At 39.9% G+C, this 21,651-nt stretch overlaps 3 protein-coding genes across 3 annotated transcripts; 1 reads left to right on the top strand and 2 right to left on the bottom strand.

Moving 5' to 3' along the window:
* Positions 1-554: 554 nt before the first annotated feature.
* psmc3ip (PSMC3 interacting protein) lies at positions 555-3,878 on the bottom strand. Its single transcript, XM_086289731.1, has 8 exons — positions 3,508-3,878; positions 3,044-3,144; positions 2,858-2,947; positions 2,673-2,784; positions 2,325-2,470; positions 1,485-1,538; positions 1,269-1,328; positions 555-1,181 (listed from the first exon to the last, which is right to left on the bottom strand). Exons 1-8 carry the CDS (start codon positions 3,524-3,526, stop codon positions 1,125-1,127), a joined length of 639 nt encoding a protein of 212 aa, XP_086145857.1. The 5' UTR covers positions 3,527-3,878; the 3' UTR covers positions 555-1,124.
* A 1,210-nt stretch (positions 3,879-5,088) lies between these two features.
* Positions 5,089-12,953, bottom strand: retreg3 (reticulophagy regulator family member 3). Its single transcript, XM_086289733.1, has 10 exons — positions 12,832-12,953; positions 12,331-12,607; positions 10,812-10,918; positions 10,411-10,441; positions 10,166-10,292; positions 9,258-9,342; positions 8,646-8,783; positions 8,241-8,320; positions 7,451-7,583; positions 5,089-7,363 (listed from the first exon to the last, which is right to left on the bottom strand). Exons 2-10 carry the CDS (start codon positions 12,576-12,578, stop codon positions 6,816-6,818), a joined length of 1,497 nt encoding a protein of 498 aa, XP_086145859.1. The 5' UTR covers positions 12,579-12,607; positions 12,832-12,953; the 3' UTR covers positions 5,089-6,815.
* A 1,093-nt stretch (positions 12,954-14,046) lies between these two features.
* Positions 14,047-21,467, top strand: tubg1 (tubulin, gamma 1). Its single transcript, XM_086289734.1, has 11 exons — positions 14,047-14,359; positions 14,720-14,832; positions 15,059-15,226; positions 15,343-15,411; positions 16,646-16,725; positions 16,815-16,941; positions 18,555-18,641; positions 19,199-19,348; positions 19,437-19,589; positions 19,680-19,841; positions 20,381-21,467. Exons 1-11 carry the CDS (start codon positions 14,311-14,313, stop codon positions 20,576-20,578), a joined length of 1,356 nt encoding a protein of 451 aa, XP_086145860.1. The 5' UTR covers positions 14,047-14,310; the 3' UTR covers positions 20,579-21,467.
* Positions 21,468-21,651: the final 184 nt, after the last annotated feature.

The following is a 21,651-nucleotide window of genomic DNA, read 5'->3' on the forward strand; positions in this document are numbered from 1 at the left end:
GAATTATGAGTGAATTTCAAGTAGGTGACAGCTCATTTTAATGAAGGTTTTTTTGTTGTTTCTATAAACATCCTTTCCTGTGTTAGCTGTATTCATGGAAATGTTTTTGTTTTTGTAACTGGCTTAAGTTGTTTCAAGTGTATTAATAATTCTATTATACAAGCCATGAACTCAGTGGCCACTTTTAGTTACCCCCCCCCCTGTAAAATCCAGTCTGAAATCTGAGCCTTAAATTCTGCTTTATAACATTTTTTTCTTTCTTTAAATGTACACCAGCAGATGGGTGTCATCTATGCATTAATGTACAGCTCTGTTAGTGTTGTAGTTTGCTGTGGTGTTGAATGTTGACGTTTTTAATTGACAATCCAAGGAGGTTGAATATTTAAAATAGGTTTTAAATCTGTACCTCTGAGAGAACACTGTGTATTTGATTGTATTTAATTTCATAGGTTTGCCTAATAAAGTGGCCACTGAGGGGTTTTTTTGTCATCCAAATTATGTGGAAATGGAGCATCTGTGCATAACAATAACAGGAAAAATCATAAAGCTAGGCAGTGGTTCCCAACTATGCAGCTAATGCAACTTATTTTATTTATGCTTCACAAGAATTAAACTAAAACAATTGTGGCGCTTCAGCATCAGAATTTATGGTCTTGACCATTTAATAAGCAGAAAACAGTGCAACTGTAATTCAAAAACATAGATATATACATTATACATTTTAATTTATGCTTTCAGAAAATAAAAGCAAGATGGAGTTGAACAAGAACAGATTTTAAACATTTAAATAAAGCCTTGACATTTTCACTGGAAAGCTCAGGATTGGTTAAATCTGTTTAAAAGGGAAAATTTAAACCAGCGTTGCCTTTGAGGTGAAGAGCATGACTGTGTTGTCAATTGATGTGAAAGTCTTGAGAGTTTCACAAGCAACAAAGCAGTTTTTTATAAAAACATACTTTCAGTTATGAACTTTTTTTCAATTAAAGCATTTATTAAAGTTGAACTATCTATTCAAAAAAAAAAAAAAGGCCATAAATAAAGTATTCTCTGGGCTTCAGATTGCTTTCCTGTGTAATCCATTTGCTTAGATTAGTGGCAAGGTGACTGTAAAAGAACTTTCTTGTTCAAGTATTTGGAGGAACTACTTTACAGTCCTCATCAGTCTCCACTCCAACTTCTTCCTGTGAGGAAGCAGAATATTGCAGGTAATAGCAAGAACTTTATTTTATTCTTAAAAAAGTTTTTTTTTTTAAGTGTCTTAAACTCACCAGGAACTCCTTTTTGCTCTTTGGATAACCCTCGAGGATTGCATTTGTCATGTCTGAAGCCTAACACAAACAAGGTGCCAAACACTTTAATAACATATCCATATGCAGTTTCACTCACACTGATGAAAGGGATTGTACGGCATTTTTTAAATACATGGCATGCAATACGAAACATGAGCTACGAATACAAAAAGGAACTTGAGTGAAAAAGATTACCAGTCTCTTCCTCTTTTTCCACTCTTTAACGTAGAGATCTCGTTCTTTATAAACCTGCAAATTAAAAATAATAATATATATAAGCAGCTGGATAGCGTAGTGGTAAGGTTACACACCTTTGGAGCAGGAGTGGCAAGTTCGATACCCAACATCCACGTTGCAGGTCCAACGTTCGGAAGAAGGGACTGCTCTCACAGTTAGAGATTGATGAGGTACAAAAAAATGCTATGGCAAGGGGGAGCCAGTACAACAGGTTGGGGGGGAGATATCATTATCACCCCCACCAGAGATTGGGTACCAAGCCCCAAGTGCGCCAGAAGAAGGATTGTTGAGTGCAAGAGATCATGGCAAGCTGGATCCTCCGTTACCAAGACTACGTGAAGTACCCCGAGAGGCTTTACTAGATGATGTGAATGCAGCACTATGCCGCCACCATTACCGAGACTAACAAGCTGATCTACAGTGAAATGAGATGTTAAACAGCCACATGGGAGCAGTACCCTACTCTGTAGGAAAAAAACCCCAGCCCCATCCAAGGTCAACAACAGTATATGCACAGTTGACTCATGAATCATTAAGATTTTTATGACACTGTGGAAGACAGAGGACAACTGAAGGCTGTAGACCATGGTACTCAAACAGGGAGAAGGGACAGCGAGATGGGGATTCATTGGCAAATGGGTGCGATGACATAGCCTAGTTCCATAATTAAAATTTTACTGAAACGTGTGAATATGACAAATATGGAAAAAAAAAAAAAAGTCGGTCAGGGGGAAATACTTTTTCACAGCATTTATAAATAAGAGAGGCCATGGGACAGATCCCTGGTGGATTCCTCACCTTGTCCTTCTCCTCTGGCGTGATGTGATTTGAGGCCGACTTTATCTTCTCCAGTCGGGCTCTGTACCCAGAACACTCTGCTTTTAGCTCCTGGATCTCTGACACCATTTCCTCTGTTGTAAGGGAGCTGTTTAGCTCCTTCAGTTCTGTCATCACAGATTTCACACAAATTTACAGAACATCCCCTTTCAAACATATGCAGTAGAACAAAAACAACACGTGTAGAGAAAAGAGAAGTGGGGACAAGCCTCATCGTAAACCGTTTACTGTATCAAACAGCCACATCTTGTGGCTTAACAGTGCGCAAAATCTGAGAAGATAGTGTCAGTGATTAGCAGAAAATGTCACCTGCATCCAGCTGCCTGCAGCTCTGGGTAAGGGATTGCACCTCTTCACTGAGCTCTGAGATCTGATGGTCTATTGCCTTCAGGTCTGCATCGTTCACATCTTTGAACTGAGCCTGTGGGACAGATTGAGTTATTCCGGTTACTTATAAATTATATGTGCATAATATTCCAGACAAACAGACTAACCTGGTCAGCAAAATAAATCTTTTGCTTGCCATATATTTTCTCCTTTATCTTGCCTTCCAGGGCCAGCAGCTCCATGGCTTTGACCACTGCCTGTTGGAAGAAATGTGTAAAAACCACTTAGTTGTAGGCTATGAAAAACAGGTTAATTTTAGGCATCTAATTGTCTCATTGAAGTGTTAAACTCGCCGTTTTGCCCAGACCATGTTGCTTTTGTAAATTAGAGAAGACATCCTGAGCGCTATAGGGCCGGTTCTTCTCATTTAGGTAGGCAAGGATGACGCCCGCCCCTGTGAATGACAGCAGGACAAGTTTAACGTTTATCTAAACTTACCATAACATTACACTTAACTTATACTAGAAGTAGATTTTCATGATTATGTTAATATCTAATAGTGTAATATCGCTGGCCACAATCATCATCCTAATCTATTTTAATATAAATATGATTCCCCTCCTTAAAACAAGTATATCGTTTGGAAAAGTGGAAGAAGAATAAAAACACGGAGCTCGTCTCAGCTAACGCTAGCTTGTAGCCGTTTGGCTAAACGTTTCCTTTTATCTGTGACTTTTAACAATCGTCGTTCGCTCAGTGCAAGCGACTGACAAGCCATCTAACTTGTTATAGCCTAGAATATAAACTTTTTACCTACCGTTATCTTTTTTACTCATTTCCAACTACTCCACTTTAGCTTTCCAGATCCGAGTTTCGCGCAAAACGTACGTCACGGAAAAGATCGTTCATGCTAAAAGATGCAACACACCAGAACAAAATCCGTCTTCTGCCTTCGCGTTTGAGCGCCCCTCTGTTAATTCTGCCCCAAAAGTTATTAAGTATGACAGGTTTAAAGTATCTCAATGGTTCTTTTACTTAAATTATTTTATGTTTAGTAGAACTTTATCTCCTTCTTCATTCCATGTCGTTAGCGATATCCCGAAAAAAAGTAGAGTGACACCTCTTTTTATTTGGCTGTTCTCAGAAGCAGTCAATTCAGTCCAAAACCTAACCTGTTCCCGGACGCAAATATTTATTCAGCTAATCACATGGTACCAACTCATACATGAAGACATGTGGACATGGTCGAGATGACCTGCTGACGTTCAAACAAAGCATCACAATGAGGGAAAAAAGGAGATTTGGATGACTTTGAACGTGGCATGGTTGTTGGTCTGAGAATCTTAGACACTGCTGACCTACTGGAATTTTCCCTCACAACCATATTTTCGGGTTTACTGAGAATGATCAGAAAAGAGTTGCTGCAATTCTCTGGGTGAAAATGTCTCAATGTCAGAGGAGAATGACCAGGGTGCAATAAACAAGATATACAGAAGAGCATCTCTAAATGTTGAACTTTGAAGAAAGATGGGCTACAGAAGAAAATCTTACTGGGTATCTCATCAAATTAAAAGGTTAGAAAAACGTTGCCTGGTCTGGTGGGTCTCAATTTGTGCTGTAACATTCAGATGGTAGGATCAGAATTTGATCTAAACATTAAAACAAATGTTGGTGCTGGTGGTGATATCATGTGTGGCATATTTTCTAGGCACAGTTTGGGCTGCTTAACCCTAGAACACTATCGCAATAAATAGTAACACAATCACTACTGCCAGGTGATATTTACCCATTATATAATAAGATCAACAAAAAGTATGTCATCAAAATATATCAAAATATCACAACATGACAAACTAGTCTTTTATTTTCAACTGTGCCATGTCTAACAAAATGAAAACAAACGTGTCACGGGGGGACCCTAAAATAATGCTCCAAAACAGAAAAATTAGGAATTGAAGAAGAAAAAAATTCCTAAACAAAAACATAATGACACTGAAAAGCTGGTCTTTGGTCCACCCTTTCCTGGGACATTTGAGACTTCCCCTGCTGAGCATTGTTTAAATGCCACAGCCAACCTGTGTATTGTTAGTGACTATGTCTATCACCTTATGACCACAATGGCAATGAGTCAACTGTACTTTAAATGGCCAACAGGACACCTTTGACATGTGACCAAATGTGACACAAAATGTTTTTATTATCCAAAGACTGCTTTAGAGAAATCAAATTCCCTTGCAGCTCTTTGAAGTCCACAGCTATGATGATCCATCTAAAACGGAATAAAACACAAATGTCAAATTAGGCCGTGACTGGTTTTCTAGTTGTTCCAGAGCTTTTCGGTATTAAATGAAGTACATCTGAATTGCCTTAAGAGCACCTTTGATAAACAGAGAGACAGTTAATTGCAAACATTTTATTTAATATGATTTGCACATCAAAACATATCAAAACCAGTTACACAGAAGGAAATGCACTACTATGCACATTACATTACAAACAGCCTACAAATCCCTCATGATGAGGACTTCTCATAGAACAGCCTACAGAAACATTCTTGTTAACTGATATGGTCAAACCAAGTCCAACTAATTTAGTAACATTTATTTTCTGCAATTTCCCATCAGTTTACATTGTTCTATTTAAATTCTGAATCCAGCAGATTTTTTTCTATACTGTGCTAAAATTGCAGCTACGATTTTCTTCTCAAAATAACACAATTGAAAACAGTGATGTTTTTTCCCTCTATTAAACAACCAGCATTTTAACTTTTCATATGTGCATTTCAGTAAATCTCACTTGTGGCTCATGGAAATTTCAAGTGCCATTTCCACTCTAAAACACTATACAGACATGGTTTGTCCATGTATAGGAAATCAGGCCGACCAGCAAAAGCCACTATAAAATAACACTTAAAAAAAAGATATGAGGTTAACTTCCTATCCAAACTTGATGTAAACAAGGTCGCCTATTAAGATTGTAAAAGAGCCTTGAGAATATAATTTTCTCTTTTAAAAAAAAAAAAAAAAAAAAAAAAAAAAGAAGGTCAGTTTGAAGGTCAACCAGATAGAATACAAGAGTGGTAAGACATAAAGAGACTATTTTAAATTTTTTCTTTAAAAAACAAAACAAAAACAAACAAAAAACTGAATCGCAAACAAACCCGAGGGCTCATTCCAGGTATTTAACATGCACACAAGGTAATTGAGCCATTTTAAAGGGCAGGAAAATGGAAAAAAAAATAAAATCAGAAATTACTCACACGCGAAAAAGAAGCATGTTCTGATGTGAGGAACAAATTCATTAACACAAATGTAACAGAGCTACTTTGGGCCACATAAGACTATTGTGACAAAATAAACTTTGAATGCGTTCCTGTTAGTCAAGAGAAAAGGAAAATAGAAAATGTTGAACTTTATCCAGATATCATTCACCTTCATTGAAGAACATAATCACTGACTAAATATGCAACTGCTGTCAAGTGTTTAAATTGTCTAAATGATTCTCTAAATGAATTCGATGGTGCACCATCAAATTAATCCTCTTCCATCAGATCGTGTTAAAGACAGCCGAGTATCAACATGAACATGAGCTACTACTTATTGAAGGGCTGATACATCCAAATACTGCAATGCCTAAATAAGCTTTTATATAAAAGGCTGTTGCACAATATCAGTACTAAAACATGGCTCAGCTCAACCAAGAGGAATGTCACATTTGGTCCTGTGTTAATAGCCCTGTATGTCTAGACCTCGGTGTAGAAAAGATCTGATGGCCTCTGGCTTTCATTTGAAGTCAACAAGTACTTGTACCTTGTAACTGAGTGGTGTGTAAAGTTACAAGACTGCAAAAAGGCTCAATAATGCTGGTATATTTAATGTTTGAATGTGTTTTATGTATGTTATTGTGTTACCTATTGCTCAGCCTACGAAGTAAAAGTTTTCTGGATGATCACATTTTCAAACTACAGCAAAGAGAGTCTGAAAAGATAGAAAATATGAAATACTTCACAGTGATAAACTGATGCTAATCAGGAGCAGGGGTGCTGGAACCTAAAACCATCTCCCACACACATTCTCATACTTTATCAACACACATTCAAGCTGTGCACACACAGACACACACACCTTACTGTGGTTTACCAAGCAGGCTAGACAAAAAGTTAGACCCCTGGCTCTCTCCCCGTCTAGAACCTGCACCTTCACTGAAGGGATCCAGCTGGTTTAGTTCAGACTGATCCAGCATCTCAAAGTCTTCTCCATCCAAGTCTGTGTCTAGCTCAGAGCTGGACTGCTTGCGATAGCTTCGGTGGGCCCCGGCCCTGGGGGGACCTTCTCTGCGTTGGGCAGCAGGAGGCCGTGGTTGCAGTGCCCCGGCTATTGCTGCCTGGATCATGTTGCTGGCAATGACTCCAGCCAAGTCTCCAGTGATATTAGAGGCAGGTGGCAGGCTGCTAAGAGAAAGTTCAGCATCTAGATCCTCTTGGTCTGAGTCAAGATGAGATTCCACATCCAGCACTGAAGCCCGGTGACTAGCTAGCCCAGACAGACCCAGGCTAGGCAGTCCAATGCTCGTGTCATCATCATCATCCATCAGAGTGGCATCAGGGTTTATGGAGGGGAAGTCTGGGAGGTCCTGGGCAAAGGATTCTTCAGCATCACTATGCCTGTCAAAATCTGGCCGGAATACAGACAGGGAGAAGATCAGAAGCATGAACTAACCAGGAAATCGAGGTAAGAAGTCTGTCTTTTTGGCATACATACCCTCAGAGCCTTCAGTCAGTGGGGTCTGGCCACGTGACAGGTTAAATGTTCCATTGTCAGTATAAGAAACCTCAGCATCAGAATGCTCGGAGTCGGTCAGTGCAAGCTCCTTCGCAACAACAGCATCATCAAACTAGGAGACAAAATGAAATGGTTTAGGCTGTGCTGTGGTGCATTTTTTTTAAGATGGCAGTCAAGCTGGTAACTCCGACTCTGACATAAACAGAGAAACATTCTTAGTTTGACTCTCTGCTTGTTTCTCATCCTTTTACCGTCTGCAGGCTTTGCCACAAACACACATTAACACAAAAATAAACAGGTACATTTTGTGACGTTCCTAACCACAACAGGAAATGGTGCTGACGTGCTGCTGTAGCTAACAGTGTGCTGAAAAAGCAATAGGTGCAGTGAATGTTTCATCTTTCGTTTCATTTTATAACCTTGTAACCAACACTGTTGACTAACAACAACTCATGTTCACTAAAAGAGAAAAAAAAAAAACCTGGACAGACTTTAAATTTTAATTTATAGAATTGTAAAGACTAAGATTTTTTTCACAAATTCACATTACTCATTATGAACACTTTAAATATAAAAGTTTACTTCTGCTTTAGGAAGCATTTTGTGTATGTTGACATAATTACTAGATCACAATATGAACAAAAACAAAAACTATATTTGAAGACAAATTTCAGGAATGATGTCCCCGACTTTAAACAATAGAAAGGCAGGCATAGTGAGTAACAGTTTGATTAAAATATTAAGAGCTTTAGAAGTGCAACAGCCTTACTGTTGGGCAAAAAGCGGCCAACTCCTCCTCACTGTCACTGGCTTCACCCGAGGCTGCACCATGTAGAGGTCTTCGTAGGACTGCAGAGTGGAGTGACCAAGACAACAAATAATTACTGAGTCCAGCTTATTTTAACTGTAGTAGTTAAATACACAGTGTGCAGGACAACCAGTTTTAGAAATGGTTTGTAAAATTAGAACTGATTAACAGATTAATCAACAAACAAAGAAAAAAAACCCACTTTACATCACTATCTCTACTCTGATATTTGCACTTTGGTCTCATTTACTGGAGTGGAAATTGTCTTAACAACAGTTTCATCTCAAACGAATAAATTTACATAAAATCCAGTTAGCTTCCAATTCTAGTAAAAATATACACGATACAATTTGGTTTACAACTTACACTGATTGTCAATGGGCTTTAACATCATGTATCCACGAACGCTGAAGTCCAGCCGCTGCAGGACTGGCTCCAGCTTGATGCCAAGATGCTGGAAAAGCTTGTGATAGGCTGCCAGAGGAGTCAGGAGAGTAGCTAACACTAGAGGAGGGGCAGAGAGAATACTAGTTAAGATAGAGAAGAGGGACATTTCTATTAAAGTGCAGTATTTCACTACAGAAAGATAGCCTGTTGACTTTTTTTTGTGATAAAGAAAAACTGAGGGACAGGGAATAGAGGTTTAATATGTAGAGTACAAGCTGATGTTTGGATTGTTTCAGACGTCAGATGTCCTCCTTGCCCAGCTTTGCAGCCTACTGGTTGAAGGTTAGGAGATTAGCTTGGTCTCTGTCTGACCTCCTTAGCTTTCTGCCTGGCTCTTTCACTCCTGCCTGGTCTGCCTCATCCACATTTTAATCACCTCACAGATCAGGCCCCGGTACTGAGCCCCCACAGATCTGGTTTCCCCACCCATGCACTTTTAATTAGACTAGTCAGGCAGAGTTTCTTTGCCAACATAGTTCTGTGAAGAGGCGTGGGTTTTTAATTAGAACTGGATAAACTGCTCGGACTCACAAGCAGAGTAGGAGAGCACTAATCCAGGAATGTAGCGTCCAATGATAGCCAAACAGCTGAACACTCCACAGGTCACGATGCAAAACTGTCACAGAAGAGCCGGAAAAACAAAAACAAACAAAAAACAAGCAAACAAACAAAAAACACACACACACACAGAAAATAGTCAACAACACCATATCGTGTTGCCCATGGTGCACTTATCCACAGCTACAGTCACACTAGGGAAAACAGGAGACCGTATCACGACCAAAAGTATTCCAACCCCAACATGTGGAATCTCTTCGAAATGGTAACTTTAAAGATGGCGAGCAGGACAATGACAAATCACAGTCAGTTGCAGTCTTTAAAGTGACAATGATAAAACAGCAATAACTGTGATTTAACTGGACAAAGATAGCTGCTCAGTAACTGATATTATACAGGAATATAACAAGAAAACAAGCAGCTGACTAGAATGATCTATTGCAAAGATAATCGTCACATGTAAGTTGTGTCCATCGTTACAGACCGACTCCAACTGTTTGTGTTTACAAATTAGACAACAATTTTCTTCAAGCCTCTGCCAAACTGTCTGAGCGACTCCAATAAGTCCAACTTGGACTGTGACTGGGTGTTGCCTCCCAACAGGTCGCCTTGTGATTACAAAATGGTCTCCCAAAGGTTGATGGTTGAATGTTCAAAGGTTGCATGCTCAACCACAAGTTGCTCGCCCAATGTGAAAAAAATTCTGCGCAATCATTGGTCAACCGCCTATTTTTCCTCTAGTGTGACCGAGTTAATAAACCAGTGAAGGAAAAAAAATTAGAAAAGGATAATAGGTAAATCAAACAGGGATAACTTAAAAATCATACAATAGGTGTTGTGATACAGAATGAAGTCATTGTGTTATTGTGTGTAGCTCTCACTGTGCCAGGATTTTGACGCTTGTACTGCACAATACTGGATTTCACAACCACTCCACTGACCCAGGCCTCAGCAATATGGTGGCACAATTCAGGCACACTGAGGGTGCCAGGATGCACCAGACCCCAGCTAGACAGGGACACAATCATTTAACTCCTTACTGCTTAATCAACTCCTTATCATTCAACTAATGCTGCAATATGAGAATAAAAAAAACAACAAAAAAAAAACAACAGTGGCTACAAACCTCTCATTTTCTGATTCATCCAGCTTTCTGACTGTAAAGGGAGAGAACATTCATCACTTTAAGAAACATTAAATATCACTGTGTAACATTATGTATACATTATTTAGACATTTGCTTGGCTTTCATCTACAGTGTCTTCGGGATTTTAAAAACCACTGCCAAAGATGAACCGTTTCATGACTAATACAGATCACTTTCAAAGTCCAGAGTACAAGGCTGCTGACTGATGTCACATTTATTCTAGGAACAAAAGTACATTTGCTACAGCCACAGTACATTAGGGATTGAATTGGCTGCATTTTGCACAATCTATGACATTCCAGAAGCGGAAAAAAAGGAAAATGCAGAATATGATGTATTCTCTTAAATATACAAATATACATTGAGACAAAATTTAGCACCTCTAATCTCTGGCCAGATCTTATTTCTCCAGGTATCTAGACAGACGAGTACAACCATGCCAGATGCCGACAGGAATATCAGGCGCAGTGAGGTCAGAGCGAAGAACCTGGCAGGGGATAAACCACAGAAAACACATGAACACAGTGCATCTATTTCTTGCTTTCATAGGCATAAACAATCACAGAGCAATGTAATTAAAAAGTTAATGCAAAATTAATTAAACCGCAAGACAGTCTGAGCAAATTCCATTTATTATTGTCAAAGTCAGAATAAGAAAGAAAGCCCACCCTCTGGTGTCTTACACAAATGTATTTTAAACAAGAAGGTTGGCAGTAAGTAGAGTATTTGACCATTTCTTTTAACTCCACACACTACTGTAATATCAATTATATCAATAAACATTTAGATGATATTAATCCAACAGACTAACAGATGTTCATATTGTAAAAAATGTGGTCTAACTATACATAAGGTTTCAGGGTTTTTTCCATCTTTCTGTCTTGCACACAACCCTAACTAAATCCCAACTGCTGCTCCATTTTCAGATCACAAGACTCCAAAATGTAATGGGAACAACAATGCTGCAGGATTCTGCCAATCACCGGTTAGAGATTAACCTAACAAAGAATTTGCTGGCAGAACAAGGGGTGTCAGTATTTGGGTTAATGCTGTAATTAGAAGTGACAGTAACAAAAGCAATGTGAAAATGTTTATGGAAAGTTGGGTCACTGAAAAATGAGAACACAACAAGTGCTCAGCACTGAAAATGCAGCTCGTGGTTTCACGAGTTTGTCATCCGCCACCTGTATGTTGAAAATCAGGACAACCCTGTCCTACTGTGAGAGCGGCTGCCCTTGTTAATGTCTAACTTTCAGTCACTTTGGGGTTACGGCTGCATCACTCTGGGCTGAAAATGGCCTGCACCATTATGTGTGTGCAGAAGCAAAGATAAAGCAGATGCAGTGTAAACGTTCTGAAACGCTTGGTGGTCTAATCAAATTCAGGCTGAACGCCAGAACTCTGCAAACATGCCCACCAGTCAGGCTTTCTTTCCATGTGTCAGGTCAATGATCCTTCCTGTACATCTAGCAATACCCAGGTCAACTAAGTAAGCCAAAATTTGGCCCAGTGAAACACTCAAACATACTTACATATTCATATAGTGAAACAACTTCCCCTCTTATCCCCATGACACTAACTGTAGATTTGACCTTTACAGGCTCACTGGTAAAATTGGTAGAGATAATCCACAGCATTACACAGATTTCAAGATTAAAAGCAACAGTTTGGAGCATTAAAGTTGAGTGAAAAGTCCCTGCAGAGTGTGCATAAAAATAGTACCGCCACTCAGCCAGCTGCTTTATCTTGAACTGACAGGCAAAATATTTGCATTGTGTATAAGAACCATCTGCTTCCAGTCACGCTGTCTTGCCTCTTGGTGTTGTCTGGATGTCGGCAACTGTAACACAGAGACACTGAGGAAACATAACTCACAAACTAACACAAGCTAAAACTTACCAGAACACAACGTTGATCACAATGTAGAGAAGGACACAATGAAAGGGTTTTTCCCAGACCAGGACAGACTGCAGGTAGGTCAGGACAGGCTCATAGGGCCCCAGCCTGGACTGGAGAGCAGCTTTGACAGCTCGTACTTGGCCATCTCTTTCGCTAGAGCATGAACGACTTCGAAGGCAGATATCAGCGCTCTGATTAGCAGAGCAATCCCCCACGTCTGCCCCTTGCATTGTTCCAGTGTGAGTCATCTCAGCGTCCTACTCCTGACAAAGTAAGCCTGTAAAATAAAGATTTAAGCTAAGTGGAACCATGTAAACAGCTTCATAAGGAGCGCCACAGCGCCGCTCCACTAACATTTATGCTAACGGATTTTTAAGCTAAAAGCAAATGACGCCAGCCAAACCACTTTATTATGGTCTAACAACACACATTTGACTATATTAAAATAAAATATTTTATCAAAGCAAATGGATAAACGTTTCAAAAGCAGCTAACACTTACTATTTTGTCATTTTTTTTGCAGAAATGCGGCGCTCGATTCGGAGAACTTACAATATGGCGTCACCTGTTTTTCTGAGCCGTCAGCGGCCCAATCACAATACACTTTGGCCCTGCGTCATGAGGCATTCAGGTGCAGTAGGAACATCTTTGCTTATTTTGAAGCACTTCGTCGGCAAAGTTGAAAATGAAAGCGCTATTGCGACTGTAATTTTCCACACCAAAAACCTAACCCATTTTCGATTAAGCTGTCCACAACCACCCACTTCTTCCCTCTTTATTCATCATGATTTTAAGCCTATTAAAAATATCATCTCGTACAATTCATTACTTACGACCTATTAATGAAAACGGCTTGTTATGAAAAGAACTTTACTTCCCTGTCTAAATTATCTAAATTTAACTGTATACCTGTTTATTTAGCTACTGTAATTTATCTCATAGACAGTGGGCTTACAGTTGAGCATTTTAAAATGTGTCTACACTGTCCCCTTGTGGTCACATTCTATAATGACATTGATGAATACAAACAAGGGGAACATTATTATTATTATTATTATTATTATTATTATTATTATTATTATTATATAATGTTTATAATGAAAGGATGTGCAGCAGGTTAGACTGATTACAGATGGAAGCTGTACTAAAGAGTGTGCTGAGTACATTGAAGAGCTAATGAATAACGAAAATAACAGAGGGGAGAGATGGAGGACAGTTAGTGAATCAGGAAGGGCAGAGGATTAGTAAGGAGGAAGTAGCTATGAAGAGAATGAAGGGGATGAAGAGTGGAGAGGCAGTTGGCCAAGATTACATAAGTGTGGAGGTATGGAGATGTCTATGAGAGTGGAATTTTTTAACCATATTGTTTATCACAATCTTGGAGAATGGAGAATCTGAGGAATGGAGAAGTGTGTTGGTATACATTTTCAAGAACAAGGGATAATATTCAAAGCTCTACTTGGGCGAAAAGCTGATAAGCCATAAAATGAAGCTATGGGAAAGAGAAATTGAATAAAGGTGATGATCAGGAAGCTGCAGTCTGGCTTAAAAATGAGAAAGAACAATACAGATGCGATGTTTGCTTTCAGAGTCTTGATTGAAAAGCATATAGACGGTCAGAAAGAGTTGCATTGTGTAGACCAGGCAACAAAGCAAGCTGGGGTGTGCAGTAAGAGTGTCTCTGAGCCCCTTCTTGCTTGCATTGGTGATGGACAGGTTGACAGATGATGTAAGGCATATTTTACGGTTCCTTACAGCACTACACACTCCGACACGACCGGTGGCAGCACACGTTTAGAGTCGCCTTGCGACTCGCTAACCAACAGTAGAAGAAGTCTGCTTGAAGCGTCACCGCAGGACCAAGCGGGAAGGAGCGGGCAGAGGTGAAGCGGTGTGAAAGCAGTGGCTATTTTCTTCTATTATTTAGCTAGCAGGCAGACTACAAGAGCTAGCTAAATAAGGGGCGACTGAAGACGGAACATGCCGCGGGAAATCATAACGCTTCAGCTCGGACAGTGCGGAAACCAAAGTACGTGCAAAGACGTTGATAGCGTTGAAACCGCTACAGCTTTTTTTATTGTTAGCTGTGCGAGATGTCATCAGATTGCCATGTATTCTGCTGTGTAACGACAGTAGCTAACTGCTAATAATAAGTCGAGCTAACTTTAAATGTAACAGAAACAACGACCTTGTATCCTAGCTTACCAATTGACTAATAGTGTCTATAAACATAATGTTAACTTGTGCATATTGTGTGGTTACCATCAGGTGCCTTTATGATATGCATTTTATGGTAACGGGCATCCGTGCATTTAGAGTAAAGTTGTACCAGTTTGAGTAGTCAAAATGAACATGTTTTGTTTACTTGTGCCCCTTCCCTGTTACTCAGTCGGATTTGAGTTTTGGAAGCAGCTGTGTGCTGAGCATGGCATAAGTCCAGAGGGGATTGTTGAGGAGTTTGCTACAGAAGGGACCGACAGAAAGGATGTATTCTTCTATCAGGTAAGTGGAGCAGAAGTATTCTGCTTCGTAGCACATAGTCTCTTGCTATGTGTTACAATCAGCCTACATTTTCTGCTTCTATGCAGCTGAAGTGCAATCATATTATTTGCGACTAGGTGGCATGCTTGTATCGTAAACTGTAAGAACCAAGCTCCTGCAGGGAGACGACAAGCTCAACACTGCAGTGTTTTCATCTAACCGCTTGTTTTTGATTAAAACCCCAAAGGCTGACGATGAGCACTACATCCCTCGTGCAGTTCTCCTCGACTTAGAGCCCCGCGTGATCCACTCCATCCTTAACTCCCCATATGCAAACCTGTACAACCCAGAGAACATCTACCTGTCTGAGCATGGTGGAGGTGCTGGGAACAACTGGGCTAGTGGCTATGCACAGGTGATCACCTGATATAACCTACTTTTTTCTTTTTGTTTTTTTTACCCTTACCCCATTAATCTCAATAAAAAATTTAATAACACATCTAAAATCTGCTCTGGATTCTCTACCTCTAGGGAAAAAAAATTCAAGAAGACATCTTCGACATTATTGACAGAGAGGCAGATGGCAGCGACAGCTTGGAGGCAAGTTTATCTTTTGTCACATACTGACTATCCCAGAGGGCTGGGACGATTGAGGCTGTGGCAGTGTGGAATTTTAAAAATTGATTTAAGAGTAAATTGATATGGATGTGTGTAGAAATATTACATTTTTAAGAGCAGCTTGAAACTGTAGCCTAAACCTTATTCATGCATTAAAGTGTCAGGTATTTGTTGTTAATGTGAGGGGATTACTTTTGAACCTGTTGAAATTACAGGGATTTTCTGTCTGATATGGATATACTTACACCTTGTAGCTTGTTTTGTGTTTCTTTGTAGTTTTGTGGTCATGCTGCAGTTCCATTTGTCTCTTTGTGATCTGGTTAACTGGTAATGTCTGTCATCATTTTGTGTCGCTCTGTGGTCATTTTGTGTCTCTTTGTAGTGGAGCAGTTGGTGTCTCAGTGTCTCTTTGTTGTCATTTTGCGATCATTTTGTCTTTCTTTGTGGTCACGTGGGCAGTTTTGGTGTCTCTGGGGTTGATTTGTGTTTCTTTTCAGTGACTTTTTGGAGGTGAAGCTCAGTCTAGACTGAGTAAACCCATTCGTTGTCTGAATACTGTTATGGAGTGGTGGATTTTACTCAGGCATGATTTCTCTCAGTCTTTAAGGCTTGCGTTTTGTTTTTGTTGTGGTAAAATGCATGTAGAAATGAATGACTTGATAGAAACGGCATGCTAAAATGGTGCCAGAGCCTGTCATCTTAAAACCAGCACAGCCCTAGCCATGCCTCACTATTATTCTTAGCGTCCTTTTTTTTTTTTTTTTTTTTTTGGGGTGAACTTTCTTCAGCTGCCAACCTCCCATAAAATAACAGTCGCATTTCCTTTCGAAGGTCTGCAATTTCTGTAACTCATTCACATTATGACCCCACATTATTATTTAGTGTGTGCACTCGTGTGTGCATTGGATAGGAAGGTGGGCCGAGCTGCTGTGGGCATGTGTATGTTGGCAGGGTGTGGCGTGCGGTATGTCTGGTGATAATAGCCGGGCGAGTGAAGAAGGCAGGTATTACTGGGCTGTCTTGGGGGGGTGAGGGAGCCTATTTGTGAGGTGGGGCTGCGTTCCCATTTATATAACTGCAGAGGAAAAGAGGCATTTGCACACCCACAGGCACATTTAACGTTCTGCTTCAGAAGAGTTCACAGTAAGGTTCACACATGTGTGGCGCACTCTGTAGCTTGAAATTGAAGGTATTGAGTGATCCTTTGTCTTTGCAGGGATTTGTCCTGTGTCACTCGATTGCTGGGGGGACAGGCTCGGGGCTTGGATCCTATCTCCTGGAGAGGCTCAATGACAGGTCCGCATGCACATACTCGACTTGATCCCTTGTATTTCTTTTTCTTGCAGTATAGTACGAGCAAATAATATATAATTTCTGTCCCACAGGTACCCAAAGAAGCTGGTTCAGACTTACTCAGTCTTCCCAAACCAGGATGAGATGAGTGATGTGGTTGTTCAGCCATACAACTCACTGCTGACGTTGAAGAGACTCACTCAGAATGCAGACTGCGTGGTGAGCAGCAGCATTATAAAAAGGAAAAAAAGAAAGGATACTAATTAATCCCATTGCTTTCTTGGCATCATTACACACCAATGACATAAATAATCTCACAAGATGGCATAGGGATATAGCAATCAGCATTTTTGGAAACCCTATAACCATGCCATGCAAAATAAAGTTAAAACAAACCAAATTGTTCAGCTATTCCACCCAATAAAATTTAACATGTTGAGATGAGATGTCTTAACATGTGCTTACTGGCCACTTTATTGGGTACAGCTGTTTAGTTTCCTGTTTATGCAGACATCTAAAAATCCAATCACATGGCAACAACCCAATGCATGTTGTGCATCTAGACTTGGTTAACATGACTGAGTTAGAATGGGGGAAGAAAGGTGATTTTGAATGCGGCATGGTTGTTGGTTCCAAATGGGCTGATCTGAGTATTTCAGAAACTGCTGACCTACTGGGTTTTTTCCCACACAACGATGTCTAGGGTTTACAGAGAATGGGGCCCCCCCAAAAAGAAAAGGAAACTATCCAGGGAGTGTCAGTTCTCCAAAAATGCCTTGTCAGCAGTTAGAGGAAGAAGGGCTAGGCCAAACCTGCGGCAGTTATGAGACACTATCATGTCAATATGGACCAAAATCTCTGAGGAGTGTGTCCAGCACCTTGTTGAATCTGTGTTATGAAGAACTAAGGTGGTTCTGAAGGCCAGAGGGAGTCTAACACGGTATACCTAATAAAGTGGCCAGTGAGTACTTAAAGTCTGTATACTACTGTAGCTATCTCCTTTTATAAGGAACCCATACTTCACTGAAAAGGTTTCTTTAAGGTCTGTTTTATGTTAATTTTAACTTTTCAGTGTGACATTATAACACAGATACAAAAACTGTTAAATATTTTCCCCCCAATTTGACTACTCTGTTGTAATTTGTCTTTTAAAGTGAAATTATGTGACACTTGGCTTTAAGCACTACAGCTTAATTGCTGACGGTGCCTTTGATGGATGCTTTTTATGGCATTTTGTTTATATTTTGAATTGCACAATCTTGTTTTATGATGCTACTGACAGATAGAGACTGTCTAACTCTTATCTTTTCCTTTGTTGAAGATCTACTCTTGAGGCTGCTTCACTACTTGTCTAGCAGGCTAATAAAGAAGCAAATTGGAGTGCCAGCCTTGAGCCCTAGCAAATCCTATCTAATATCGAACTTATTAAATCTAAGTCCTGAATTGGTGATTGTATTAGTCTGAGATGCTCTGACAGTCTAATGGTGTTTCCCCTTTAATACCTACTTCCTCCAGGGTCTTGCATAAGGCCCCCATGTTGATTAAATTAGCCGCAGAGCTAATAGAATCTGCCCAAGAATTGGTCCCCCTGTTGAGACTGTACAGTGTGTCTTTTATATTCAACTCCTCTAACAACAGCACACTGTATTGCTTCTTAAGAGGTTCCTTTACTGCATCATTACTGCGATATCCTCTCACCCTTTCTTTAACATTGTAGTAGTGTATTGGCTTTCACTATACTGTTTTGCTGGAGAGTTTTTCCCTCTCCCTTGTTTTTCCTCTTCATTTGTCTAATCATTGCCCTTTGTATGTGAACCGTGCTTGTGCGTCAGGTGGTTTTGGATAACACCGCTCTAAATCGGATTGCCACCGACAGGCTGCATATCCAGAACCCCTCATTCTCCCAGATCAATCAGCTGGTGAGTGAGTGATATAACACTGTGTTAGAGCCTCTGCCTCTCTTTTTGGTTGTCAGTCAGCAGGTCTTAGTTATAGGTGTAGTTTGCAGTCTTCCTTGATGTATTTGAACAAAGACAAATGTTGAGACAGACTGCGCGAGACGTGGCGCCCAATGCAGAAATTACAAGATGCACAAACTAGTTTGACAAGTTAGTTGAACTTTAAAATGGATTTCAGATTTCTTGAAAAGAACCACACTTGGCTTCACTTTCCAAACAGTTTAAAAGTGCTTGACTTGAGCTACACTTTTTTTAGGGCCAAGTGGCAAAAAAAAAGAAAAGCTTAGGGTTTGATTTACATTTGGGTGCGTGGTTGTTGTTTGTTTTTTTATAATATATTTTTATTATTTTGTGGGAAGATGAAAAATTTGTGTTTTCACTAGAGCTGATCAATAATTTTAGTTGTTCTATCAATAAAGTATCTGTCTTTTAAACACAGCTATTGAGCATATAGTGCACAAATAACATTTCAAAGGAGCTTAATTTGTCAATGTCTGCTTTAACATTCATACATGCAGGTTTCCACCATTATGTCTGCAAGCACAACCACTCTGCGCTACCCAGGCTATATGAACAATGACCTTATTGGCCTGATCGCATCTCTCATCCCCACACCCCGTCTCCACTTCCTTATGACTGGATACACACCTCTCACTACTGACCAGTCGGTGAGTTGCGTCCCTTGTGATGCGTGTGAAATTAGAAAATAATCCCGATGGTGTTGCGTTTGAAATCAATCACCCTGCTGTGTCTCAGGTTGCTAGTGTGAGGAAAACCACAGTGCTGGACGTGATGAGGAGACTCCTACAACCCAAGAATGTGATGGTGTCCACAGGAAGAGAGAGGCAGCCTAGCCACTGCTACATCGCCATCCTCAACATCATCCAGGGGGAGGTTGACCCAACACAGGTACAATTGTACATCTGTTGTCTGAGGTGTTGAACTGATCCAACATAATTATGTTAGGACTATATTTAAACATATGTGAACTGACTCTAGGTACATAAAAGCCTCCAAAGGATCCGGGAACGTAAACTTGCCAGCTTTATTCCCTGGGGTCCCGCCAGCATCCAGGTGGCTCTGTCCAGAAAGTCCCCGTACCTGCCCTCAGCTCACCGAGTCAGCGGCCTGATGATGGCCAACCACACAAGTATCTCCTCTGTAAGTGCATATTGGAAAGTTATGTTCAGTTCCAGTGTGTAGCTATGTAGTGGAGACCTTAATCTGTCCTTGTTCATAGTTGAGGATATGCAGTGAGCTGCCCAAGCAGCATTTCATGGGGGATTCCAGGAAAAATTAGGTTTTGGATTATCATGCTGCCAAACAAGACATTTCCTCAAAACTAAGTAATCTTTTTACTGGTTTAAAACGAGTTGTAAAACTAAAAGAAGCTATAGCCATGTCATTTCATTATATTACTCAATCTAAGGTGATTTAGAAAGCCTTTACTGGTGGTTATATTGCTGTGCTTTGTTTTCTCATGAATGTAGGTTCCAAAATTAAAGCAAGGGGAAATTAGTGTTACACAGAAGTTTCAGTCATGCAATAGACTTCATTTCTTTCCCGTAACACCAAGGCAAAGAAACAAAACAGAAAGTGTGATTGTTCTAAAAAAAAAATCTGAAAAAGAACCTTTTGGTTCTTTTCTCACTTTGGGATGTTAGCGTTGATGTCACTTTTTCTTTTTTGCTGTCCCGCAGTTGTTTGAGCGGACATGCAGGCAGTACGACAAACTGCGTAAGCGCGAGGCCTTCCTGGAGCAGTTCCGCAAAGAGGACATATTCAAGGACAACTTTGATGAGCTGGACAACTCGAGGGAAGTTGTCCAACAGCTGGTAGACGAGTACAGCGCAGCAACAAGGCCTGACTATATTTCCTGGGGCACGCAAGAACAGTGAACAGACTTTGTCTTTTATACTTAATTCTCGCTTCTGGACAAAAATAGTTTTCTTTCACACAGATATCACAGAATAGTTATTTGGCTATAACTGCTTTTCTGGATAAAAACGATATTTATTGGCTTGCTTTAACATGTAATAACATAGTGTTTGTGTCTCCAAATTAGAGACTTTCATGACTATTAACCAGAAAAAGTAAATGCATCACATCCTGCAGATTCTGAACCCCCAGTTTATATGAAGTGTTCTCAACCTTAACAGCTCTGTGAAATAAAAGAGCACTAATTATAGAAAATCCTGTACAAAGCATCAACAGCTGTTGTCTCCAAAACATCTGTAAATATACCCGTTTCTGTATTTTTATTGTTAATCTCTTGCAGCAATGTTATTTACAGTTATCCTCAGTCTAAATCAACATTTTGCCTTGTTTTGGTCTATTTTTATACAAAGTACTGTACTTTAGTTTTTGTGCACTTGGTAGGCAGAGAGGTGTCCTTGCATATAGATGGAACTGACAGAAAGCAGTAGCATGCTGGTTAATGTGGTGCGCTGTACCATCTGTATGCTGCTGATACACATTGCTCATTTGTTATCACAGTACATGACCAACAAGAATGTCAAGTTGAAGTTGGATTGGAGCCATAAATGGTGTTGAAATACCTGCCATAAAAACAGCATTGACATTTTAACAGCATTTGTCCTCTAAAGAAAATGAGTTTGTGCAGCTGAACACAGTACAAGGATATATCTAATTTAAACACTTCATCTCTATGCCTGTAAATATTCTTGATTCACTGGTTTCCCCTGTGTTGTCTAAAAGTGAATATACTGCTACATTTCGCTTGCCTGTTGGACCTGTTTTAAACTGAATAAAAACATTTTCTATTATTTTAATTCTTACCTGAAATGTCTCAGATGTTATCTGAAGACACACCTGGTCGGTTGTATGAGAATGGAATAGAGCTGTGCTCCTGATGTTTGTTCATTCGACTAATTAAACGGCGCATAACCACAGGGCAACAAAGACAGTTGGCATTACTTGTTCAACCAGCTATTCTTATAAACCAGTAAAA

Source organism: Aulonocara sp. 'chitande type north' Nkhata Bay, linkage group LG4 (genome assembly GCF_057382095.1).
Source record: "Aulonocara sp. 'chitande type north' Nkhata Bay isolate Kocher_YH1m ecotype deep benthic linkage group LG4, A_spYH_male_GT1.1, whole genome shotgun sequence".
Lineage (NCBI taxonomy): Eukaryota > Metazoa > Chordata > Actinopteri > Cichliformes > Cichlidae > Aulonocara > Aulonocara sp. 'chitande type north' Nkhata Bay.